General features: G+C 49.7%; 1 protein-coding gene across 2 annotated transcripts in view; it reads right to left on the bottom strand.

Moving 5' to 3' along the window:
- The window catches only part of HIF3A (hypoxia inducible factor 3 subunit alpha), a 37,905-nt gene extending 13,946 nt beyond the window's left edge, over positions 1–23,959 (bottom strand). Inside the window, exons 1-6 of one of the 2 annotated variants that reach the window (XM_054999536.1) lie at positions 23,883–23,959; positions 6,691–6,881; positions 5,518–5,663; positions 3,540–3,624; positions 1,884–1,993; positions 416–630 (exon numbers count right to left, since the gene is read on the bottom strand). In XM_054999536.1, coding sequence (XP_054855511.1) covers positions 416–630; positions 1,884–1,993; positions 3,540–3,624; positions 5,518–5,663; positions 6,691–6,739 — 605 coding nt within the window. In that variant the 5' untranslated portion in view covers positions 6,740–6,881; positions 23,883–23,959. Of the gene's footprint in view, positions 1–415; positions 631–1,883; positions 1,994–3,539; positions 3,625–5,517; positions 5,664–6,690; positions 6,882–10,692; positions 10,795–23,882 lie in introns of those variants that run through there. The other variant, XM_054999535.1, reaches the window with a different exon arrangement.
- Between the last annotated feature and the right edge of the window lie 2,697 nt (positions 23,960–26,656).

Here is a 26,656-nt window from a genome sequence, read left to right as displayed (position 1 = left end):
GAACCCCATTAACAGAAGGGCCAGAGGCACATCCTTGCCAAGTAGTAAAGAGTCTGTTAGCACCTTTAAGACTAACCAACGTTATTGTAGCATAAGCTTTCGAGAACCACAGCTCTCTTTTTCAGATGCATCATCCGAAGACAGCTGTGGTTCTCGAAAGCTTATGCTACAATAACGTTGGTTAGTCTTAAAGGTGCTATCAGACTCTTTACTATTTTGTAACTACAGACTAACATGGCTAACTCCTCTGGATCCTTGTCAAGGTATTCCAGGACAGACAGAAAAGGCAGCATGGACAGTCGACATATAAGCTATACAGCCACTGAAGAGTGCCAGAGTATGTCTGTATGGGAGAAGAGAGACCTTGAGATCCACCAGTCCCAAAACGTTCCCAGCCTGGTGGCGTTCAGCTCACCTCTCATCACAGTAGGTGAACTTCATATCCATAGTATGGCGGCTAAGAAAGGTGCCGCTGTCCAGAGGTGTCTCGATGTTGGCGGGGTGCGGTATAGCTTCACAGATCAGCACCAGGCAACGCAAAGGGGGCTCTGTGAAGCCACCCTCCGGCTCCTTGCCCCCTGCTGGCTTGGCAGGTGCATATGATCTCAGGTGGCCGGCACAGTGCAGGACCTATGCAAAGCAATGGGACAGAACTGATGAATGGCAGCTGCTATAGCTGTGTGGCTTCGCCCCACCCGCTAACTGACAGGCCCCACCGTAAAGACCAAGGAAGCAGCTGTGAATGTATCGTGTTTGTTTTTAGTTAAAGCTGCAGCCTTTGTTGATTAATCTGGAGGGGCGAATTTTAAACCAGCGAGGACCATCCACAACTGGAGAGGCTGTGAATTAAGAGATATTCCTTTCTTATTTTTCAGAAGCTGTTTTACTTCAAGTGTGTAACCGAAACAGGTCTATCTTTCCAACAATGAAGGGCTGCTGTTCCTCAATTAAATTCTCTCATACTTTACCCTGACCTGGATCCGCACGTAGTTGGATCCTGCATTTTTGCAGTAGTTCAGTTCCTGGGTTTTCCTGTCCAGACAGACAGCAATAATCCAGGAGATAAATCATTACAAAGGTGTAATATCTTATAGAATCATAGGGCGGGAAGGGACCTCCAGGGTCATCTAGTCCAACCCCCTGCACAATGCAGGAAATTCAAAACTATCCCACCCACACCCCCAGCGACGCTTGCTCCGTGCCCAGAAGATGGCAAAACACTGTCAGGATCCCTGGCCTGGGGAAGATTGCTACCTGACCCCAAGGTGGCGATCGGCATTACCCTGGGCATGTAAGAAGGGGCCTCGAGAACTAAGCCCTGATGTAACCCTTCCTGCCCTCCCTCTCGTGATCTGCCCAGGTTCACAGAATCAGAATTGCTGTCAGGTGGCCATCTAGCCTCTGCTTAAAAACTCCAAAGAAGGAGAGCCCACTACCTCCCGAGGAAGCCTGTTCCACTAAAGAACTGCTCTAACTGTCAGGACGTTCTTCCTGACGTTTAGCCGAAAACTCTTTTGATTTAATTTCAACCTGTTGGTTCTGATTCTGGTTCTGGTATCTGACTATGCGTGGATCTCACCTTACTAGACTAAGGCTCCCCAACCTTTTTGAGCCTGGGGGCACCTTCAGAATTTTGAGACAGAGTGGTGAGCACCACACCAAAATGGCTGCCATAGGAGGCAGAGCAAAACCGAGTATATCTCTCTCCTCTTCACACCTCCTGGGAAGAAGACTGCCAATACAGCTCTGTTTCCGTGAAGTCCCAAACCTAGGTTTTTAGATGTCCCTCCACCAGCTCTCCTTTCTCTGCCTGCCCTCTTCCCCCCGCCCCATATTATTGTTGGTACAGAACTGTGCACCTTCTCGGCTTCAGCCATACTCACCTTCCAGGTGGCAGACTTGAGGTTGACAGTGCGCCCCCTGGTGGTCAGGGTGCTCTTCATGCGCAAGGAGAAGCTGCGCTCGGTCTTCACTTCCTTCTTCTTTGAGAAACCTGAGAAAGGTTAGAGATTATTAAAAGCCCGTAAAGAGGCAGGGCAGAAAGAGGGCGAAGGAGAGAAGAACAAGTGGGGGAGCTTTTTTTCTGACATAAAACGGAGAATAGGAAGCCTAGGTTAACAAACCTGAACTCCCTGGAGGAAAATAGTAAAGAGTCCAGTAGCACCTTTAAGACTAACCAAATTTATTGTAGCATAAGCTTTCGAGAACCACAGCTCTCTTCGTCAGATGCCTCGTCATGCATCTGACGAAGAGAGCTGTGGTTCTCGAAAGCTTATGCTACAATAAATTTGGTTAGTCTTAAAGGTGCTACTGGACTCTTTAACTATTTTGCGACTACATACTAACACGGCTCACTCCTCCGGATCCTTGGAGGAAGGGCAGGGTAAAAATGAGACAGACAGAAGTAGGTGCAAGGGGAAAGCCCCTCTCTGACCGAGACCCTGCAGAGCCACCGCCAGTCAGAAGAAACGGCCTGACTCCATATATAAGACAGAGATGAAAGAATGCACGTGACTGCAGCTACACGTGACACACTCTGAAAGCTTAGTCTCGCTGGACTGTGAAGATGACACAATTATGGGAGAGAAACAATGTGATTTCAGGAACGAAAGAGAGAGACCCACCTCCCCATGGGTGTCCTGGGAGGCTATTCCAGGAGCGAGAGAGCAATTAAAAGGTGGGGGAGGGGAATATCAGAATGTCATTGATGTAGAGCAAAGGAAGTTGTAAGAGGGGATCAGGACTGCACTAGGACCCCCCCCCCCCCGGCCATCCACTGCACGTGTCACGTGAAGAGAATGGCTCCCATAGGAAGCTACTGATTCAGACCAGCGCTCCTTCCTTCTCCAGAAGTGTCTTTTCCCAGATACTTCCTGCCTGTGTTCTGTTCAGGGGAGATGTCAGGGGCTGCACTGGGGGGCTTTTGGCGCAGCCACTGAGCCACGGCCCCTCCCCTTGGACAGAAATGAGATGCTTTCACAAGGCAGAAGAGGCAGAGGAGACATTTTAGAAGGCACATTTGCAGAACAACCCCCTACTCCTACCCCTGCTATAATGTTTACCAGTATATTCCAGGAATGAAAAGTCTGTATGCATATTTTTTTTTAAAGTAGCTGCATTTATCTGCACAGCCGATGGAAGTACTGGAAAGGAATGTGATCGTGTAGCATGGGGGGGCACTATGAAGAAAGGATAAGGGGGGCACTGTAAGTAGTTCTGCCATTCACCCCTCTCCCAGACTCACATTTTGGAGCGGGGTGGGAGAATGAGTACGTTTTACCAGGGCAAGGGACTTCAGGGTGGCCAAGCTGAAGCTGCAAGCCCATAACCACAATAGAGTCTATTTCTGTCTTGTTAGGAATAAAATTAACATTATTCTGTCACAACCCTCAAGACGGCATGTATAGTACAGGAGTGCGTCCAAGGAGCGACCCATGCTGACGCGTTTGTATCAGGCCCAGAGACAGGGCTGCGTGGGCCCTCCGCTCCCCTCCCTGCAATGGATGCGCAAGCAAAATACGGTTGCGTGCAGGACTCACCCTGCCTGGGGCTCAGTACATCTTGAAGTTCTTCCTGATCGCAGGGATGAATGAAATCAAAGACGCTGTGCCCAATGAGCTCCAGCTAGTGGAAGAAAAGGGGAAAGAGAATTAAGGGAGGGGGGAGGTTGGAGGCAGCGCACCCTCTCCATTAAACATGACGCCACACGCGAAAACATGTGCACGGGAGCACTTCTCTGCCAAGAGCCAGCTGATTGGTTGGGGCTCCCCAGAGCCAGCCAATCAGGAATCCCACCCCCTCCCTATGTTCTCCTCCAGTCTCCCACGTATCGTCATTAAGAACTTTAGAGCCAGGTCACATACTGGGAGGAAAACATCCTCTAAAGGCATCTGATCGGCAGCAGAGAAGAACACATTTCAAGCACAAAAGGGAAGTTGAAGAAGAAAAAAGAAAAAAATAATAATAAAGCAGAATGTTTTGCAAAACACTTAAGCGACGCATTTGAAGCAAATATAATTACTCCATGTCAAAGGAAAAGCAGCTTTCATGAATTCTGAAGTGTAAATCAGAGCATTTAAACATTGCTCTAGAAACGCGGTTTTCCTTGTGGGCAGAGGACTGTCATTCGAGAAAAAACTGCAGTCATCGTATTTTCAATTCTCCAGCAGAACAAAAAGGTCAATTAAGAAATCAATTTGCTGTTTGGGGGGTAAAAATTTTTTTTGAAGTCTCTCTGAAAGACACTGAAAAAAATGTCAGCGCTGTTCAGAAAGGATAAAAGAGCTTTTTGTGCTTGTTTTTTTAAAAGCTGGAAACGTTTCCAGGACTCGGAAATAATGAGAATGGGAAGGGTTTTTTGCAAGTGACTTCCAAAGTTTTTGAAAAAGGCTTCCTAGATACAATATTCTAATGTTGTGGGGGGGGGGAGTCTATGATCCGAACTACACATTAACTGGCAGGTCTATGATCTGGTATCTCAGTATGTAATGACAGCCGCGGTCAGTAGTGGGGAGGGATTTTAAAGGGCTGTGGTGCTAAGATGAGGGGTGGGATTAACTCTTTCTCTTGGGCTATTTGACTGGCAGGAATTGGCTTCTCCAAGCTATGACCCCAGAAGAGAAAACGCACGTGCACACCCATAACTGCTGTAACCCCAATCCAAAGTGAGGTCCCCACCTGACTGCTTTTTAAAATACTGTGTCAGAGTCCCAGATCCTCAAAATAACACATAACTTGGCCTTGCAGCAACTGAGAAAAGAGAAAAGATTTTACTTACTCATCCCCGGTTATAGATCATCTGCCCTCACACAAGGGGGAGACGGATGTTTTCTTCCTCGGCCCTACTGCCTACCCCAAATAAACCAATCCTGGAGAAGTCCTCTTACCGTTGGTCAGGCAAGAAACGAAATGGGTCACTGGGCCAAAAAGCTTACAGAATATGGAGACTGCAAGAGACTCAGTTTCACTGCCTATCCTGCCCCCAAACTCCACCCCACCCTCCAGCCTCGAGAATCCCCTGTGTGGTATAACCGGGAAAACTGCTGGACTAGAAATGGGCAGAGTTCATTTCAGATGTTCACACAGTAAGCTTGGGGCTGGTCTTTCTCACTCAGCCTAACCGAAGGATGAAATAAATGGGGGCAGAAGTATGTATGCCACCCTAAGCTCCTTGGAGGAACAGCAAAGTAAGTAAGAGAGTTAGCCCCTATTCAAAGCCACCACAAGTGCTGGTTGTATAGAAGCAGGGCTCCAGTCCAGCTGCCTCCCACACTGCTAGGCACACAGCCACCCTGTTGACATGGCTGTGTGTCTGGCTTGTCCAGCTGTGGCGCCAGCTTCCCCTCTGCTTCCTGCTCCCCTTGGCACACTGCCACTATGGGTTAGACTTCTGTTTCTTCGGGGCTGCTGCCTGTCCCAGCCACACATTTCCCACCAGTCTGGTGGAAGTCTGAAAGAGCCAAGAAGCAAAAATGTGCTCCTCCCTCCTGCCCTCCTTCCACCCTGCACAACCCTCACCTGGCTGAGGCCCAGGTGTTTGTTGACGTTCTCCGAGAGGTAGATCATGTCACCCTCCTCAGTTAGGACCATGAGGAAGCCATCCAGGGCCTTCAGGTAATAGGCGTCCACCTGCTCTTCTGCTTCTGCTTTGTTTTTCCAGTCTCCTGTAACACAGCAGCAGAAGTCAGAAAGAGAGGAGAAAGGCAGGATCCAGGGATCGGCTACGTAGGCCCCCTCGATTCCCGGATCCAAAGAATGCCCTGATCCCAAGACTGTGTCTGGATAAACAAAGGAGGTTTCGTTCTGCTTTTCCAGGCGTAGTTCCTTAAAAGAAAGGCTCCCCTTTTGCAAAGAGGAAATCCACTTTTTGCGATGAGGGAGCTGCTCAGACCCACCACAGTGCACAGAACTTTGCTGAGTGACAAAACATCAGGATGAGGGGAGGGCAAACTGGGAAAGAAGGTGTGTGCAGTTACACAGATGCCAACTTAATTTCAGGAGGAGATGGAGGCAAAGAGGCCATGCTCAAGACATTCATAGAAAAGGTGGGTTTGAAGAAGGGATTTTAAAGAAGTGAGAGGCGGCATCACAAAGGGGCGCTATAACCCAGGTGCTAGGAATAAGCATTCCCCACGCACTTTCAAGCTTTCCATTACAGTCCAAGGTCAAGAAACCTGAGGGGCCTTGCTGCTTTATAAGAAGGGTTAAGTAACTCTGAATCACCTGCTTCCCACCAGTTCCCTGCTGCTCACCAATGCTTCTAAACAGCTGCTGGCTGATACGCCTAGATCTCTGAGATCTGAAGAAAGAAAGCCATCTCCAACAGTACGAGGAGCTAATCCAGAAGCTTTGCAAAGCGGTCACCAAGCTGCTTTCTGCTCTCCCCTGATCCATTCCCCTTAAGCAGGCCTGGGATTGCAGCTAGCTCCTGCAGCGAGAACTTGGGTGCGTGGAGGCATTTATGCACAGGGCACATCTAGGTGGCTTATGAGCCAATCTGGAGCGCCTCTGTGAAGTCCTGGGGCTCTGGACGGTCAGAGGCACAGCAGCAGGACTCTGGGACGCAGTCTGGGAATCGGGGTGGTTATGGTGGTGAGATACGGCCCTGAAGATTTTACAGCTACCTCCCAGAGCCCTAGTAGAGAAGGAAGTAGATCCCCGCCGTCCCGAAAAGAACATACAGGCCCTTACCAGAGGTCAGCAGCTTGTGCATCCTCAGGTAGCTGATGGTAAGGCGCATGATGGAGGCCTTGTCCAGGTGGGCGCTGACCCCCCGGGCAAAGGGCAAGGTGTGCGCCAGCTGGTAGAAAACTTCTGTCTCCTTGCTGCGGCGGCATCGTGCTGCGTCTCGTGATTTCTCCTTCCGGATCTCTGTGGTAGATCTGCATGGAAGGCGTGCATATGGATCAGTATTTGCATCTGGGTTAGCATCTTCTTGATAAATAATTAGGGAGAACAGTTATGGGGTCCTGCCAAAGCAGCCGCCTTGTTTCCAAATCCACGCTTCAGGGACGGATTTGCTCTAAAAATGAGATACTGGCTGTTTCCACACTACTTACCTTCATCCGGAACGCTGCGGAACGTCGCGAAAAAACGCAGAAGGTAGCGTCTTCTCGTGTGAGTTTTGCGCGATGTCGCGCAAAACCCGCGCGAGAAGACGCTATCTTCTGCGGTTTTTTCGCGACGTTCTAGATGAAGGTAAGTAGTGTGGAAACGGCCACTGCTCACTCTAAGAGGCTAACAGAGGGGATTGGGTCAGTAATCTGAGAGCCAGTTTGGTGTAGTGGTTCAGAGCGGCAGGACTCTAATCTGGAGAGCCGGGTTTGATTCCCCACTCCTCCACTTGTAGCCAGCTGGGTGACCTTGGGTCAGTCACAGCTCTCTCAGAGCTCTCTCAGCCCCACCCACCTCACAGGGTGACTGTCAGGATAGTAATAACACACTTTGTAAAGCGTTCTGAGTGGGCCTTAAGTTGTCCTGAAGGGAAGCATATAAATCAGTTGTTGTTGTTGTTGTTATTTCTATAGTAATTTAGGAGAAGAGGAGCTGGCCTAGCCAAAAGAGCTCTCCTCCCCTAATTTTCTAGTTGACTTTTGACCTGTTCTCCTTGTAAATCGATCTACATGGTTCAAAAAGCCCTCGTAGGATTATTCCACTTCAGAATGGGAGGGGGAGAGGAAGAGGCTTGGATGATGAAATATCCCCCCCACACACACACACACCAGTTAAGAAGTCTCTGTTTGTGGAATGGTAGCATCTCAAGCCAAAGGAGGTTTGCCAATATGCAAGTGTACGCACAAACATCAACGATGCAGCAATATTATTGCACTACAAAACCTCCACTGAACTCCCCCAAAGCCCTTGCCCCAATTTACGTATTATGATTTTATTCTGCTCTTGTTTGAAAGAGTTGGGGGCCAGCATCCAGTTTCCCCTCCCTTCATTTGCCAATCAATACAGCCCTGCAAAATTTAAAAACCTAATAAAAAATAATTTACAAAAAAAAAAAATACAGCCCTGCAAAGAAAGCTAGGGTGAGAAAGAATGTCTGGCTAAGTAGCACCTATAAGACGAACCCACTTTATTGCAGCATAAGCTTTCGAGAGCCACAGCTCTCTTCGTCAGATGCAACTTTATTGTAGCATAAGCTTTTGGGAACCACAGCTCTCTTCGTCAGATGCAACTTTATTGCAGCATAAGCTTTCAAGAGCCACAGCTCTCTTCATCAGATGCAACTTTATTGCAGCATAAGCTTTCGAGAGCCACAGCTCTCTTCATCAGATGCAACTTTATTGTAGCATAAGCTTTCGAGAACCACAGCTCTCTTTGTCAGATGCAACCGTCACAACAAAGAGAGTTGTGGCTCTCGAAAGCTTATACTACAATAAAGTGGGCTAGTCTTATAGGTGCTACTGGACTCTTTACTATTTTGCTACTACAGACTAACACGGCTAACTCTTCTGGGTAAGTAGGAATTTGAATCCACATTTCCCTGGCCTAAGTCCATCGCTCTAACAACTACACCGCACTTGCTCTCTCACTGAGGTTCTTATGAGTAAAACCACGTACACACACCACACCACATTTCTGAAACACGCAAGTCGCAATGTGGTATCATTTGCCTTGCACGCAAAACTTTAATCTGCGCTGAGCTTCAGCTGGAAAGATGGATGATAAATGAAGAGACTATTTTTTTAAAAAAAAATTATACATAACCCCCTCCTATGCAACCCTGCTATCATACGCATCTCCTGCTTTCCCTCCATCAGGGCAATATACTGGGAGTTCTCTCTGTTATCCTCTTTTATCCTAGAAAGACGGGTCGTAGCCTGAGGCCAGCCAGCAAGTTTCCTTGGCAGAGCAGGGTTTTGAACCTGGGTTTTCCCAGTCTAATTCCATCCACGGCATTAAAACTCAGGGCTGGCTCCAGCCATTTCACCTGGAAGAAGTGGGGTTCGCAAGCCACCAACCCTCTCATGCCGCTGCCCACCTTCTCAGGTGCTTCATGCAAAGGCCGTCAATCTTGGCCACTCCACGGAGCCAGCCCCAAGTCCACAGTGGCTCCAACAGCATACAGAAACTACACAAACACCCTCCACAAAAATGTACCCGTGCACACAAAATTATAACAACATTTGCACAACTGCATATTCCTCACTATAGAAGCCTTCACCCAACAGACACATTTTCCACACAACTGAAAAACACACTTGATCATCACACCAGAGAAGCACATAAACACACACATGACTTGCTTGCAAAGCTGACCCTCTCTCGACCGGTGGGCATGAGGCGAACGCGCCAGTCCACCCAGGGCCTTCCCTCCAGCCTCAACAGGCCCACCGAAACAGAAGCCCTGAAAGTCCTGCCAAAAGCCAATTCTAAAAAAATGAAATAACCCCCTCCGAGTCTTCTGCAAAAGGACTTCCCGATCAGGCTGGCCCCTTCCCAGGCCTAACAAAAGATGACTGCAGGAATTTCCCATACAGGAAGAAAACAATCCATACAGGGCAAGAAAGAGAGACACACAGATTGGGTAGGAAGACCCAAAATGACAGCAGGTCCCCTTCACATTCAAAAGGCAACTGTGCCCCACTATTTGGATTCCGACTGTCTCAGCTGCACATGCTAGTCAATCCCTGACCCCAGTACCCCCCTGCCTTCATCAAGACCTACTCCCAATTATAGTCTCTCTTTCTGGCATCCCAAATTTCCTGTCCAATCCTGCACTTCATAGCTGGGTCATAGATCCAGAGGAGTTAGCTGTGTTAGTCTGTAGTTGCCAAACAGTAAAGAGTCCAGATGCATCTGACAAAGAGTGCTGTGGTTCCCGAAAGCTTATGCTACAATAAAGTTGCATCTGATGAAGAGAGCTGTGGCTCTTGAAAGCTAATGATGCATCTGACAAAGAGAGCTGTGGTTCTCAAAAGCTTATGCTACAATAAAGTTGGTTCATCTTAAAGGTGCTACTGGACTCTTTACTTATTAGCTGGGGTAAACCTATTTCATCTCTTCCTCTATTGCTCCCTTGCAGATCAATTCTCCACTCCAGGTCTAAAACCCAGTTGTCATAAGTCTTCCAACTGCCCTCTTTTGCTTTAACTTTCGTGTTGGGTGGGCTTTTGGACACTCCAACCTTCCAAAAATACATCCTTGCACTGGCACTGCTGCACAAATTTAGTGAGTTCCCAAGGCTCAGCCACCGGGAAAACCCCACAGAACTATTTCCTTACAAATGCCACAAATCAAAAAGATACACCCCAAATTCCAAAGAGATGAGCAGCGCCTGAGTTCCTGCAAAAACCTGCCCCTCCAAATGGACGGGAACGCAGGAGGTTTGCCCTGGATCTACACAAACAAGCAACGCCGAAGTTCTGCCGGGTCTCGAAGAGAAGAGCATCCCCATCAGCTCTGGAAAACAGTCGCCTGTAGTCCAAGGGCATTTACCATGAATGCAAAGAACACCATAAAATAGTCGCCATGGGTCTTCTTCAGCATCCCATACAAAAAGTCACTATGCGATTCTTCAAGCCGTTCCGCACAAAAGCAAGGCTGTAGAGAGCTCTGCCGATCTTGTGCATCCCCACAACTCCGAAAGAACGCTGTGTAAACAGACGCCACACACACCAACACCAGACTAGTGGGTGATAACCATCCACCTCCCGTCATGCCCCCAAAGCATCGTGTCCTCACCTGTACCATCTCCTGCCCCTCAGCCTCTTCCGGCGCCGCCGCATGCCCTGTGCGCTCTCGCCAGTTCACTCCCCAAGCAGCAGCAGCAGCACTTTTAGCTCTCCAGTCCTCCCACTGCATGCTTCCACCATCCCCTCCCAACTTAGTTGGTCCCATTAAGGGCACAGGCTGTTCCATTTCTGCCTCTTGGCTCTCTGCCCATTGCTCTGGGACTCCCGGCTGCAGAGAACAGGCTGTTTTGCCACTAGGTATAACAGCGTCTTATCTGCTCTCGTTTTATTCATGGGAAGAGGGGTCACCAAGAAGGCATGGCGACTGGCCAGGTGGACCGCAGGTCACCAGACATGGCTGGCGGCAAGCACCGGATCCTCGTGCACAGTCACGTGCGAGAGGTAACATGGTTGTGCACAGGCACGGAAGCTGTAAAACGATCAGAACCGAAACACCAGCTAGACAAGCAAGAGGAGGGCCCCGAGATGACTTTCCTACCCCTAAAGAGTGGGGAACGTCTCATCAGAATACAAAATCCATGCAGGATTTCCAAGAAGCAAAACATGCGAGCAGAGGTTAATTTCTTCCTTTTCTAAAAAGTTCTTGCCTGGAAGCTGAATATCCTTTGACAATATTCCCAGGCACTACTTAGGGACTAGCTACGTTATGGGCGTAATAAAGCCCCGCGCCTTTCCTTTTTTTAAAGGAGAAGCCTTTTTAGAGAGGCTAGCTGAGAATGAAGAAGGGTACGTAACCCTTTCCCTACTAGCTGTGCTTCGCCCGAGCGGGTCCCTCGCCCTCTCCCTGCATATACTTGTCCTGCCCTTGAACAGAGGCAACGTTGTCTTGTTCTGTCCCAAGCTAACCCTGAGATTCTAAAAGCCTCTTAGGACAGACCCCCTTAATGTGTGAACAAAAGGCCGCATTTCCACCCATTTCTGCTCACAGAACTTTGTGCAGAATTCATGTGGATTTTGTATTCCTGACGTGATCTTGTTTAGAAGGCGCATCTCCACAGGCGTCCCTTTGTGGAAGAAATGTCAGACTCTGCCTAGAGAACTGATAAAACAGACATGATTGAACATAGACATGATTTGAGAATGCAGCAACTGCCACGCCACGTCGGGTCAAGGGTTCACACCCAGTCCAGCGATCTGTTTCCAGCGAGATGCTTCAGCGAAGTCCGGCATGAAGGCAACAACTGCCTCTCCCCCCCTCCCAGCCCCCACCATGCCTCAATCAGATCTATTGTCGCTTTTGAATTTCTGATCCAGTCTGAAGGGGCAGCCAGACTTAACCGCCGCTTGCATCGTTGCACGGCCCACTTTGTAACTGGGCACAGAATCGGAGACACCGTGATGGTTAATTCATTTTTTTTCAAGACAAGTTCCTAGTTCCTAAGTCTGCAGAGATAGGCTGAAAGGTGTGCGGCCCTTCCTTGGTGAAATCCCCAAAGGCAGACAGAGGGAAAGACCCCTCGCCCGCCTCTGGGTCATCATAGCTTCTGCCACACAAAGTCAGTGCCTCTGTTTTGCAGTGCTTTGGTCCAGGGGTCGGGACGAAGGCAATCCCCACAGGTGCCACTGCCCTTTTTCAAAGGATGCTCCCAGAAGCTTATTTGAAATATTTATCCCCTGCCTCTCTATATAGCCACATCGGCCCTATAAAAACAATAAAATAACAATATGCTAAAACCAATAAAAACATCAACTGTCTCCCCCACTATGGCTAACAAGGACAGGGGGGCTAACCCCAACCACAGTGTGGGGGGGGATCCTAAAAGGTTCAAATCAAAACTGTCATTGCCTGGTGCCTAAAAGAAGAGACTGGGGGCTGGAAGCACCTCTGCGGGGAGAGGCTTGTAGCACAGGGCTGGGGGGGGGGTTCAGACTGGAGGCCACCCAGGGAGGTCTGTTGTCCTGCTCCTCCCAGACTTTATCTTAGACCACAAGGGTCTGCATCTCAATCTCTAACTGCAGTAAATTATTATTATTTATTATTATTATTATTATTTTTCCATCTTAGGAATGCAAAGCACTTTGTCTTTTAAAGAAAGGAGGAGGAATACGCGGACAACCTATCCTAGAGCTCACAGCCGCATGTCCCCAAGTCTGAGCCCCCAAAGCTTCTTGTGCAGCACGAAGGCATCGCTCGATAACAAAAGTCTACGCAAAGCACAGAACGCATCTCCCAGCACCTTCTGCTCAGATCAGGCACTCTTGACGTCAGCTTCCTTCCCCCGCAGAGAATATCTGAGCTTCACACATGCAGCTTGTTACCGACTGTCTGTTTTGCACAACCCTGTTTCTCTGGAGGAGGGGGACAGACAGCAGGGACTCCTCTGGTACCCAGCACAGCAATGCTGAGAGCTCCCCACCCCCACAGTGATGCCCGGACAGAGCTGTCCCCAGGGGTGAGCAGCCCCTTCAAAGCAGGGTTGCCAATCAATCAACTTGATTTTAAATTGTATGAAACATTTAATTGGTTTAATGTAAAAGACCTGTCTGGACAGAGGCACAGCATGGAAAGGATTCTGAATGTCTGAACCTGCCCCATAGGAAGGGGGGGGACAGGAAGGTCCTTCCACTACGTGATGCAAGAATTCTTTGCTAGTTCATCCCCTGACCTCCCCACTTCTTGGGGCAAGGAGAGCTGTTTTAACAAACAAAGGGAGGAGAAAGGACATTGAGTGGCAAGGACTAGCATCTTGACAACCTTCTTAATGAGTGCATTATTTGTTCAGTTGGGACTGAACTGATGACTGTATTTGTGTGTTTGGAAAGAATTCACCCACCCCATCTGATTCTCTTGCCTTCTCAAGGGAGGTGGCTCACTTCCATGAGTTACTCTGCTGCACTGTGCTTATGCAGTATGGTGCGGACACTAAATGGAGCAAAGGATTTCTATATGGACTGGCCTAGGGGTGTGTGTGTGCGTGCGTGCGTGCGCGCTTGGCATAACTGGCCTGCAAACACTCCCAATTCTTACCGCAGCCCCCACTGTACACTCTGTATTCCCGGGCAGAGTCCTGGCATTCAAACAGCTCCATTGAAGCCTTTGCATTATCGCAGGCTCTCTCTAGCTTGCTCACCCCCCACCCCAACAATTCCCGTTTGCAGCCTATTCTCCATTTCATTCTGCAAAGCAAACTGCCCTTCAAAGCACATTAGCCTTCCACCGCCAGCTTCCTCCTCCGCCCACTGGCGTCCAGCCAGAGTCTTCCCCCCACACACACAACACAGAAACAAACCCCTTCATCGCTGCCCTGTGCGCCCCCCTCCCAAGAAATCCTGTTGCACGTGCTCTTGGCAGTGCCTTTGGCTGTTCTGTCCACGTCCGTCCGGGACACTGTGTACTGCAGACAGGGACCAGTGCCAAGAACTCATTGCTGGGAGGGGGAGAGATGGAAGGAGAGGTGACGTTGCTAGAGGAAGGGGAGGAGAAGGGGGGAGAGCTTCAGTCGTCACAGCCAGCTATTCACAAATCTCTGTCAAAGAGGGGTGCGTGCTCGCAGCTCTGAACCCTCGTGTTCCAGCTCCCCCCGCCCCCCCCAGCACAATCATCTTACTGTACTATCCTCAAGCGGGCAAGTCTAAACATTAGTGTATTCCTGCACCCCAGAAGAGTTGGTTACCCCCCCACACACACACACACCTTATTTCGAAGGCTTGGTGCATTCCATATAATTTTATAGTCACACAACACAGCAGCCTGGGGGCGGGGGATTAAAGGAGCACTTGGCAATTAGGCAACTGCACCACCCAAACTGAACCAGGAAAGCCACCCCTCCTCCTCGCTCCCCCCTCTTTACACCACATGAAGGCCTCTTCCCTCTGGGCTGGGTGGGAACGCAATGTTCCTGGCACCACCGCTTTACATCTGGAGAGTGTGAGCCAGGGTGTTTGTGCACACAAGGGAGGGGCGAGCTACCTTCTACCTGAACCTAGCCAGAGGATGCTGGAGCAGGGCAGGGCAGGGCAAGGCGGAAGGGCCCAAAGAACACCATTCTGTGCCTTCAAAGACTTTGCTTTTGAAGCACAGGGTCCATCTGCAAAGCGCTTTCGTCTTTGGACTCTCACCGTCTCTCTACGTGGGATGCCTTGGCACGTGTTTGACAAGTGCAGGGAGACGCAATGTTAGCTGGGAAGCGTATTTTAAAGAGGCAGAGCCGGCAGAGATTGCTCCACAGAGGGTTTGTTAATTTCATCTTCGCTCCTCTAAGGCTCTGCCAGTTTCACCTTTCCACTCTAAAACCGTGTGGGATCACAACCAGAGGGCAGCGAGGAATGGAAATGGGCTGGAGCTGCCTTCCAGAGTCGGGCTTGGACCTGGAGGGGTTATCATGGGCTGAAGTTTCCCTTCTGGCTTTTCACAGCCCTTTCACACAGGTCCAGTGTAGAGCAAAGCCTTTGCCCTGCCACCGGCTCTGTCTTTTTAAACTACCCTTCCCGGCTACATGCATCAGTTGCCCCTGAATGCTTTGCCAGCAAGGTCAGGCATCAGTTAGGGTTACAAGACTAGCAAAATGCCCCAAGATCTCCCCCCCCCCGCACCAGGCAGGCAAGTTTTCACTTTGCCAAAGGAGAGAATTTGTGGTCTCCATACTTGTCTCTCACTGGCTCGAGTCCATGATTGATTCTCCCTGCCAAATCCTGATGCAAATCCTGACCATCGAGGTGATCATAGGGTGGTTTTCTTCCTGCTCTTCAAGCTTCTAGGGTTAGGGTTTTAACCTACACTAGTGACTGGATACTTTAAAGGGAAGCAGTTGTTCTGGAATAGGGTTATCTGAATCCAACTCTGTTCCTCCACCCTCTGATAAGAAGAGAGGACAGCTGATCCTCGTACCACAATGGCCTCAAACTAGTCATGCTATCAAATACTGCCTTTTCCACTCCCGTGTACAACCCACACTTTTCACTGCGTCATGGCTAAGAGAATGAGCTGTGACTTCAGGGATCCTCTGTCCAAATCTCTACCATGAATTCACTAGGCAGCACCAAACAAACCACCTTCTCCTTGCCTCACTTCCCTGCCAAATTTTGCAGTCGGGGGATAAAGAATGCCAGCCTACCTTACGGGGCTGTTGTACGGACTGCAATGAGATAATATAAAGTGCTTTGAACGCTGAAAGTGTTAACTAAATGCAGTGATTGTTCCATTAGATGCACAGGGAAACCAGCAAGTACACATGATGCACCGCTCTGCATGGATACGCAGTAAACTTTGGGAAGTCAGCACCCCACCGTGCCTTGCACCCCAGTTCATCTCACAGGCAGCTTTGTGCAACCTGTTCGCTGAAAGATACAGCTGCTTCTAAGCCAGAGGAACACTGGCTGTTTCTAGGGGGGGGGGGGGGAGAGGAGGAGTTTGCATAAGATCATGGACACCCCGGCTCTCACCCCCTCCCGCAGTCTCTGAAGTGTGGCTTCCTCTTGGTGCGAACAGAGCAAATGTTCATATACTGGGATCCCTTGTTGAGTGATAAAAGGAGCATCTTCTGGATGGGCACGAGAGCTGCTGCTTATTCCCCTCCACACACTGAAATGCACCTGCCTCTAGGATCAAGGGCTGAAACGCACCTGGATCAGCGTGCGATGGAAGGAAAGCGTCCCTTCTCAAACTGCCCGCACCATTAGGGGGCCACCCTTCCATTCGGCACCGACCAGAGCATGGCAAAACTCCCAGGACCAACCAGAGAAGGCCAGGACATGAGGGAGAGCGAAGTGCGACGACAGAGCCATTCCTTGGCCCCTTTCCATAGCCTGTTCTCTCCTCGAGCCAACGAAGAAAGCCAAGAACATACATAGCGTGTGAACAAATAGAGAGGGCTGGAACAGAACCCAATCACAGCCAACGCAGAACCACCGCCAGAGAGTCTTCTCACGATGGTGCCAGGGCACTCATGCCTTTCAATTCACCCACTGCCCTATAAAACACATATGTCTGCGGGGGGGGGGGGGAGAACCCAGGAGTTCTGGCACGTAGTGGTAACTACTGTAACATGCTCTACACCCCTAAGGCAAAGAACAGAATTCAGCAATACATATTTGCGGCTCCTCTCCCAAAGCCAAAATATAGCCACAAGCACTTCCCTAACTCCCACCACATCCATCTTATACTCTAACCACTATGCTCCAATTCAATCGGGAAAAGGGGAAGGGGGTAGAGAGAGAACCGTTGTCCTGGTTGCCAGTTCCTTCATTTTACGCAGAATACCAGAGCAGAAAACCAAAAAGGCTTGCATACACACACAGACTCAAAATCCTAAATAAAAAAAAGTAATTCTAGAGTAGCAGCAAAAGCAAGCACCTTAAAAATGCACAGAAATCTACTTCCAGCAGAAGCCCACTTTCTTAGATGCAAGACTCTTATTTCTGCTAAATCAAATTCCATCCTCCCCGCCTCCACACACAAAAAATGCAATCTAGATTCTTTGCTCCATGAAAGCCAGCTCTATATAATGCTTGGCAGACACCTGGAAGCAGGGAATATAGACATTGCTGCAAGATGTCTAACACGGCTAACTCCTCTGCATCTACATCCAGAGGAGTTAGCCATGTTAGTCTGCAGTAGCAAAACAGCAAAGAGTCCAGCTTTCTCGAAAGCTGACGATGCATCTGACGAAGAGAGCTGTGGCTCTCAAAAGCTTATGCTACAATAAAGTTGGTTAGTCTTAAAGGTGCTACTGGACGCTTTGCTATTTTACGAAGCATACAGAAAGCACTCCTGGTGCTTAGCAATTTTGGAAAGAATAATGCTCCCTCCCTCTGAATCTGGAAGTACGGCCGGGTGGCTGGTTTCCTGTGGCGGGCAAGACAAGACCGAGCGACTCAACTGCAATGCAGAATGACAACGAAGAAAAACAAGAGGGGAAGAAACGGCGAGGTGATAGCGAGCCGACAGTGGCGTGGTTTTTTATATGGGAAAAACATATGGCTCGAGCAGGCAGAAGATGCCTGTGCTGAGAAGGGGGCTGTGTCCCCCTCTCCACCTTGGCGCAGGGGCTTGTACCACCACCGCAGCCCATTCCCTGGGCACCCAGCTGGCCGGGGCCTGACATGAACTCCAGCAAGGCCTCTGGGGCCTGCTGCTGGGGCCAGGCCTAGCAGAGCGCTTGCAAGCCTTCCCCTCGCCCCCGCCCCCACCTTCGCTTGGAAGGCAGCCCAGAGGCCCCTTGCACAGGCTGGGCCTACGTGAGCTGAGCGACGGGAGGGGGCCAGGCTAGGCTGGGAGCAGCCAACCAGCGCTCAGCCTTTTTCCTGTTTGCTTGCTAATTTCGGCTGGGAACACTGAACTGCCATTGGGCGCCTGGCTCCATTGCGCAGCGCATGGGCCTGTAGCCAGGAGGGCTGGCCTTGGCAGACTGGCCCTGTTGCTGCTGCTGCTGGGGGTAGCTAAGGTGGAAAGGAGGGGGCTGAGATGGGAGGTAAATATATAAAGGGGGGGGGGGTGCAGCTGCATTTTAAACAGTCTAAGCCATTCCAAACCTTTTTCTAAAAAATCTGTTTTAAATAGGAGTTCCACCTCAATTTCAATTTCTCCTTGCAACGACAAGAATAGATTCCAAGTTCAAGTCAACTTTTTACAGAATACTGCAAATCCCTTACACATCACAGCTTTTAAAAAAAATGCTTTTATCTTGGATTCCAACAGCACAGCAACACAGATACTTGTTCTTCTCTAACGGAAAGGCAGATTCAGTCCCCGCACACGTTTAGAGAAAAGATTTCCCTTTCTAAAGGAATTGTAAAAATTAGCCTGATATCATTCTAGACCACACAAGATGAAAAGCACTGAGAAAAATAGGTCAGGAAAACATGTTTTCATGTAGAACACACGTGCAAGTGTGTGTTTGGGGGTATTATTAAAACTAAGATCACTCATTTTGGTCTCAAGCTCAGCATTGGTTATTTTCTAGTTTGTTTTTAATTTTGGTTTGTTTTAAATACATAGAAGCAGGGCTTTTTTTCACCTGGAACGCAGTGGAACGGAGTTCCGGAACCGCTTGAAAATGGTCACATGGCTGGTGGCCCCGCCCCCTGATCTCCAGACAGAGGGGAGTTGAGATTGCCCTCCGCACTGCTGAGTGGCGTGGAGGGCAATCTCAACTCCCCTCTGTCTGGAGATCAGGGGGCGAGGCCACCAGCCTTGTGACCATTTTCTCCGAGGGCAACCCACTGTGTTTCACCACCTCTTTTCCCAGAAAAAAAGCCCTGCATAGAAGGGTTACAGAAAGATGCCAACCAGTGGGGAGAAGTGGATAGAGAATTGGACTGTAAAGATGCATGTCCAATTCCCCACTTAGCATGGGGCCACGCCGCCACGCAGTCCCTCTCAGGGTTGCTGGGAGGATAAAATGGAGGAAGAGAAAACCCCATAAGCTGCTCTGAAAATGTAAAAATGTGAATGAAGCAGCATAATCCCAAATCTGACATACACACAAGCCCCCCTTTTTGGAGCCATTTAGACTGAAGTCCATCCATCAGGTTCTCCTGTCTCGGAAAGCTTGCTCATCACTCCTGCCACATTCACAGAATTTCATGTCTCCGCATCAGTGTATCTGGCATCCATTCCTGTACTTGGACATACTGAAATCCGGACTCTGAGCACTCTTCTACCACCCTGAGAGCACAGCAAACTAAAGGGGAACTAATCTAACCTTACATGTTAAAAGATCGGGTGCTGACACGGTAGCCAACAATCAGGATCACTGCTTGTCCATTTGGGGTTTTGTTTTTGTTTTTTGCTTCTGGTCGGATCTCAGAGGTTTTAGTTTGATAAACCAGGTATTTCAAGCCAGGAGGGGGTTAAACATTTTTTCTCCAGGCCTCTCCACTCTGATCTACTAGAATTCATCCCCCAATGAGCCAGAAGCTGTCCCAGGCTCCACCTACCTTCCCAGTATTGTTAAAGCCACAGGCTGGCCACCTGGCATGTGCCCAGCTGTGGGAGAAGTTGGCACAAGAACTACTCCCTTCTCTGTTCCCAGCACCAGAAATCCCCAAGGTACGAACCCTTTCAAAGACCTAGGACGCACAGACACATTACCATCCAGGGGGCATGATGCTCAGGCGCCAGACACACTTCCAAGCCCCCGGCACATCACACATTCTACAGGAGCCACCCAGCTCAGAGGACTCCCCTTTACATGATGTCACAAGGACTGGGGCCACTTTTTACAGTGCAACTGCCTCATAGAAATAACATGAAATACCTCCCTGTAGCGGTAGTTACTTTGTTTGCATGCAGCAGCTAATGCTAACATGCACGGGCTTTCACCACCACACCGTCACGAGTCTCAGAAGAGAAAGCTGTGCAGTTGCACGAGGGTGGTGAAAAAACTGCCTGATCTTGCATCCATATAGGCAGACTCCATGGGAGCTGCAACATTCTCGTCTGGCAGAGTTGGGGATAAGGAGCTTTGGACTGCACAGAAACCACCACTTATTTTAAGTAGCGGAACGTGTCTTAAAAGAGGGGTCATTGTTCATGGTATGCTTTTTGTCCCCTACCGGCACAATAGGTTTGGCAGGTTTTTGTATTATTTCAAAAACCAGCTTAAGCAGATGCAACAGAGGACAAAAGAGAAAATGAGTTTACAACACAGAAGAAAAGCCTGAGAAACAAAATGTTGTCCTTCTATAGCTTCGTTCTCAACTCCAGGAGGGAACATAAAAAGGCTCAAGAGCCAAAAGTGAGCTGGGGCCTCCTAGTCTACACTATCCTGTGCTTTTTAAAACAGTGGGTGTGATTTTTGTAAAAGGTCCAAACGAGAGTGAATGGAAGGCCACCACCAAGCAAGATGTCAAGACAGCAGGGAAAAAAGGCCAAGTGAGATTTTTACACACACCTCTGCGAAAGACATTCCAGAGCAGAAACTGATGTAGCACTCCTTACACATAAACTCTTGTGATAAAAGCATGGGAAGAAAACTGAAATGCCCTTGATCCTATCCTAACACTTGTTATCCTGTACAGGTACAGATGGGCTGTTCTCCTTTAAGGATGGGAGTAGAGGTCTATAATGGGGTGCTGACGGAAAGGCAGTCAATCTTCAGAGGTGAGACTGGGCATCTTGGTTGTAGCAGCTGGTCCCACCAACCACGACTTGGGAGTTGTATTTCCCACATGGGGGAAAGAAGCAGAGCCCTGGAAGTTAAGAACTCTATGCAGAAAGGCAAGGTTAGAATCCAGGGGGGCATCAAGCAAACACACCATTACTCAGCTCTGGATTAATGAATTAATCAACCATTCCTTCTGGTTCCATTCCCACCAATGACTGAACTTTGCTAGGTGTACAAAAGCCGGGTGGAAATATTTTAACAAAGACAGGAGAAAGACGTCATAATATGGACTAGAAACCTCTGCTTGGCATGCAAGCACGCACTCCCAGTTTCAGCAGATTAAATGCATATGGTTTCTCATTATTTTTTATCACGATGAACAATCTTTAAAGCTTTACCTCTGTGCAGCGTGGCACACACACACAAGTTCTGCCATTCTCTTCCACAATCGGTCTCTGAGGCAGCTCATGGTAGAGCTCCCATTTAGAAGAATGACAGGGGCAAGGCCAAAAATCAGAGCAACTGGACCAAGGATGCTGAGCAAGTCTGTGGCAGAGATGGAATGTAACGGGGCTGTATGGGGGAGACGAATAACAGGCACCAGTCCTGACACACCTTCACTCCTACTTATTTCCCCGAGCTTTCTCCCTTGGCTGAGAGCAACAAGGGGGACCACAGTGGCGGATTAGGGAAGTTAGGATCAAGACCTCTTTCCCCGTGGGTGGCAGTGCAGTTCCAGGTACTTGTGGGCCCTGGGGCACAATGCCATCAGAGGGGTGTCCAAACCGTGCTTTGTTCCTAGATGTGCCCAAAGAGAAAAGCCCTCGAGAACATGCAAAACGCTTTCTTTTACCGTGGCAGCGGCGCAGCCAGCCTCGAAACTTCTGAGATTAGGAGAAGGGGTTCACATTTCATACGTTTTTGAAAGCAAAGCCTCCCGTCGGCCAGAATGTCCGTCTGACCTACATTACAGGGTTGTTGCAAGGATAATAACGGAAGCACCCTGCCATGTATGCCTTCCTAGGCTCCTTGGAGCTATCCAAATTGTGTGACAGGAAATAAAATAAAGGTCAGGGCAGAGTTAAGGCAGACAATTCTCCACTTCATAGGCACAGGCAAAACAGAGATTTAAGCAGACCTTCTGGAACATTAGTTTTCTTGTAAAATGGAAAGTGTTCTTAATGATCTTTTTGTCTTGTCTTCACACACCCACCACATAAGGTAGGCCACCAGTCTCTCCATTTTACAAGGTGGGGAATCTATGCCAACAGGTATGTGCCAGGGAAAGACAGATGAGCGTATCTCAGAACCACGACATCTACATTCCCTCCCTAGGTATTTGTGCTTGGCACCCCACCTTCATGCCACCTTGTAATTTGAGTTGGGCCCTAGCACTGGTTTTCACATATTCTAGGGCACAGCCCTGTTACTGAAGTCACAAAGAGGGAGCCCTCTAGGCATGCACAGAGTATTTCTGCCTCCTCAGAGCTTGCAGGTCAGAGCTTTTATCAAGGAAAATGTGAGTTCCAGCAGTGAACGTTACAAAATTAGCCATCCTATGTCTGACAATCTCAACTTCTCAAAGACTTTAGGAGGCCAAGAATTCCTGAACCTGTCAACAAAGAGCACCCATCGTTCCCCGAGGAGACTTGCCAGACATAAATAAGGCTCAGTGGGCATCAACAAAAGGCTTAACAATTGTTAGCACGATTAAGATTCCAAAGATAGAAAGAAAGGCAACACCATGCAAAGCCGAAGTTCTAAAGGACCTCTGCTTTCCCCAGTACCTCCTGAGCATCAGACACACCAACGATCTCTCCCCCAGGAGACCAGTTTCTGACCCCTGCCTGTTGCAAATTTCCTGCATTGGGCAGCAGGTTGGACTAGATGGCCCTTGGGGTTCCTTCCTGCTCTATGTTTCTATGCTCCTCCAGAAATTAAAAATAAACTAAGAATTTTTGTTTCCCACTGGTATCTGTTACCCAGTTCACAGAAAGGGAAACCTGAGGCACGGCCTGAGAAAGGCCATCAAAACCTGAAGCTACAAATCTCTTCAAAGGAAGAAAACCCAGGAGTGCTATTGACATTCCAATCTGAACAACAGACACAACTCGCCCTTCAGAGAGCAAAAAGCAGGAATTTCAAGTCCACAGAACTTCTGCCGCAGATCTTCTGGGCCTACTTCCTTCCCTGAAGCAGCAAACAAACACAGATGCTGTCTCCCCCCCCCCCTTAAAATCCCTTTCTTGCCAAATTAGAAAAAGGGCCCCAATCCAAGGAGATCCCTCCGTCCCAATTTGTGAGAAAAACAAAACACACACACGACCACTGAAATGCAATACTGCCCAGAGGATCCAAATATGGGGCACGGACGGGATGAAAAAACCTTCAGCCGCTGGTTCTGGGTCCTCAGACAAAATATGCCGCTTTCTGAGTTGCAGCCAAACTACTTTTACGCCGATCCTGCATTGCTGGTTTTCTCCTGCTGCCATCTATCTCTGTACAGGTCGCAACTGGTGGAGCAGGGGCTAGCCAGGCCTGGAAGCCACAGGCAACAAGCCCACCTCCACGGGTGGAAAGAAAAAGCCACATAGGTGTGGATTTGCAGGAGACGTGAAAAGAAAGAAGACACAATAAGGGAGCGATGAAAATGGCAGAGAAGAAAAGGGAAGAGCACGTGAAGAAGAATGTGGAATGGAGGAAAGTGACCAAAAGTATGAAATGAGGACAAGAAAAAGAAAGACACACACACACACACACAGCTGAAACAAAGCACAGGACGTGGACAGGAAAGTCATAAAACGGGCCAAAGAGAGAACGCAAGGAGGAGGAATGTATGGAGCAGACCCAAAAGGGATGGCGTAGAGATCAGAAAACACGGAGAACCAAGGAGAAGGAGAACACTGCGAGAATGGGAAAGGAACTCGGGAAGGCCGACACAGGAAAGTCCAGAACAGAGGATCATGCAAGGAGGAAGAGGGAGAAAAAAGGGGATCTCCGGGGCGAATCAAGAGGAGATGGGCAGAACGCAACAAGGAATCAAGGACAGAAAAAAAGATATCAGGGCAGGAAGCCAAGCCCAAAGGAACAGCTGTGCCAGCTGCCTCTTGCCCCTGGCAGTACCCACACTCACCAGCCAACCGAGCTCCCCATAGGAGATGTGCCCACGGGCCCTGCTTCCTGCTGAATCGGCCCGCCTGTCCCCGCCGTCTGCTGACCACCAACTCGCTGCCAACCCCCTAACTGAGAGGGCTCCTCTCCCCGTTGGAACTGCCCCCTACCTCCGCCCACCGCGTCATGGCCTGGCATGAGGTCGGGAACACGTGATGTACACAAGCCCCGTCATGCGTTCGTCCTCCGGCACATGAGGGCCACCGGCTTCCCTGCCAGGAGGAAAACAGTCAACAGCAAAAGCTGGGGAGGAAGGACATGTGCGAGAGGGCTGGGTTGGGCCCAATGCCAGTCAATACGCCTGCAGAGGGAGAGAAACGCTGTAGCAAAAGGAACATGAGCAAGTTCTGCAAATGCCACCAGGGGGTGCTGGAGGGGGGGAAAGAGGATCGATCCATGCCAGGGCAAAAATGCGGAGACCGAAAGCAAGAGAACGCCCAACGCTGCGAAGATGTCTAGGAAACACTGTCCAGTACGGACGCTAAGCAGCAACTTTGGTGCTAGCTGCAAATGTGGACAGGGCTAAAAAAAACCCTTGTGCAGCCTTCCCAAATGTAGGACAGGGGGCATCGGCACTGGGGACCAATCCTGCACAAACACTGGCAGAAGTTTATCTTCCAAGCCAGCAGCAGGATAATTCTTGAGTCAGGCAACGTTTCCCCAGATCGCTTCTGTTCATGAAAAGCCAAGGTGCTAAAAGACTGACAGTAGGATTCTTGGCCGGCACTCTTGGAAGCTTTCAAAAATAAAACAAGGACACCCCCTTCCCCACCCAGAAGAGGGCGCTGTGGGTCATGCACAGACTGCATCTTGGGTGGGTAGAAAACATTACCTGAATTACAAAAGGGATTTAACGCAGCAGACAGAGTGCCCATTTGCAGGAAGGAAGCAAAGACTGGAGCTGGGCGTCCCAGAGCTTTTCCCCACCAGCTCTCTGAAGGCAGCGGTGACAAGTTATTAGAGCAGGAAAGCAAGGATTCGGTCCATAAAAATGGGGACAGATGCCTTGTTTCTGAACACCAACCAAGCCCCTTGCTTCTGCTATGTCCTGCACCCCAGGCAAGCTCTCACTCTCCACTTTAGCAACAGCTCCCCAAAGACCTGTGCCCTGCAAAGCAAAAAGAAGGGCAAATTCACACGGTTAGTTCTAGGCTGGCCTTGTGCCCTTGAAACGGGTGGAGCAGTGCCAGTTTCCCACCGCCTGGTGACAGAGCACAAGCTCCTCAGGGGGACGTCCAGGGCGACGAGCCCAACAGCACAGAAATGAAACGGAGCAACGGAACGACACACCCACCTGGGCACGAGCGGCACTGCCAGGACCGTCCACACACACACACACTGCGGGCTTCCACACGGCCACTGGGGGCACCCAACTCCACACCCAAGCTTCCACCCTGCCCACCAAGGTCGGAAGACCCGCTTTCGACACAGGTGGAAAAGGCACACAACATTTCGCGGACCAGGCTCATGCACAACCCAGCTCCGTGCCGAGTGATCCTCTCTACCTAGGGCAAAAATAGGAGCACGAACTCCGTCACCCTGTTTTCTCTCTGACCTAATTCCAAGATGATCTCCATGGATTTGACCTACATATGAAACGTATCTTGTCTGGCTCCCGATCACAGGGGCTGGAGAAGAAGTCTTGTCCAGGAGCCTGGCTGTGGCTCATTTTTAAAAGTCCATCGAAACTTAAGACATTCATTCACCCACTCCTGGCAAGAGGTCTCTGGCGTGCCTTTCCCCCTACTTTGCTGGCAGAATCCAGCACCTGCTGGCAATTCGGACTGCAGTACCAAAACACTCCCCCTTCAGCTTCAACATCCCAGAAATGTTTAAAGGGAATCAACCCCCCCCAACACTGCCCCCATTTGCAAAGATTCTTTATGATAATATTGGCCACTGTGTCTTTATTCCCCCATCCCAGCCTCTTCCTTTCCCTTCTGCACTCTGCAAAGATTTCTTGCCAATTCAACTACTGCAGAAAAGTGGGCTCGTAACAACGGTGCAGTGTGCACCTTACTGGTGGTACCCCCCCCCCCAATTAAACACAGAAAGGAAATCAAGAGAATACAGAAAGACTACTAAAGTTGAGGAGTGGGCAGGAATATAAAATCATCCCCCCCCCTCACACACACACACACACTCTGTCTTTCCCAGGGGCTACCCAAAGCTGATTTATTTGATTAAATTACCTAGCTGGGGTCTCAAAGCAATAGGCAAAGAGGCCACCCTAGAAGACTGCAGCGGTGTAAACAAGGTGGGCTAGGAGATTAAGCGCCTCTACAGAAATCCCCCACCCCACCCACACAAGTCGCCTGCCTCCAGAGTCCGCCTTTGGGCCCAAGCCACAACACGCCCCGTGTGAGACCTGGCAAGGAGCCCATGGCACGTTCCCTGGCGAGGGATCAGGGTGCATTTGGCCCCTCTTCCCCTGCCTGTATACACTTGGCACAGGTCTCTGCTGGGATCTACTGGATCCCATTGCTGGCAAGAGGACATCCACCCCTAGCCCTTCCTTCCTTCCTTCCAGCTCTGAAAATCCACCTCTCTGCTGGTGCAACGCCAGCCATTCCTTTGCAAGGATGCCTTTGACCACAGCCAGAAGCAGCAAAACCTGTCCCATCTCACTGTGAGTGTGTGTGCGTGTGCGTGTGTGCGTGTGTGTGGGGGTTCTCCTTTGAGTCATTTAAAAAGCACTCCCAGACCTCCCCCCCACAAACACACATCCAGCAAAGC

The sequence above is a fragment of the Eublepharis macularius genome, chromosome 15 (genome assembly GCF_028583425.1).
Source record: "Eublepharis macularius isolate TG4126 chromosome 15, MPM_Emac_v1.0, whole genome shotgun sequence".
Taxonomy (NCBI): Eukaryota; Metazoa; Chordata; class Lepidosauria; order Squamata; family Eublepharidae; genus Eublepharis; species Eublepharis macularius.
The sequence above is the reverse complement of the archived record's forward strand: the minus strand, read 5'-3'. Positions and strand labels throughout refer to the sequence as shown.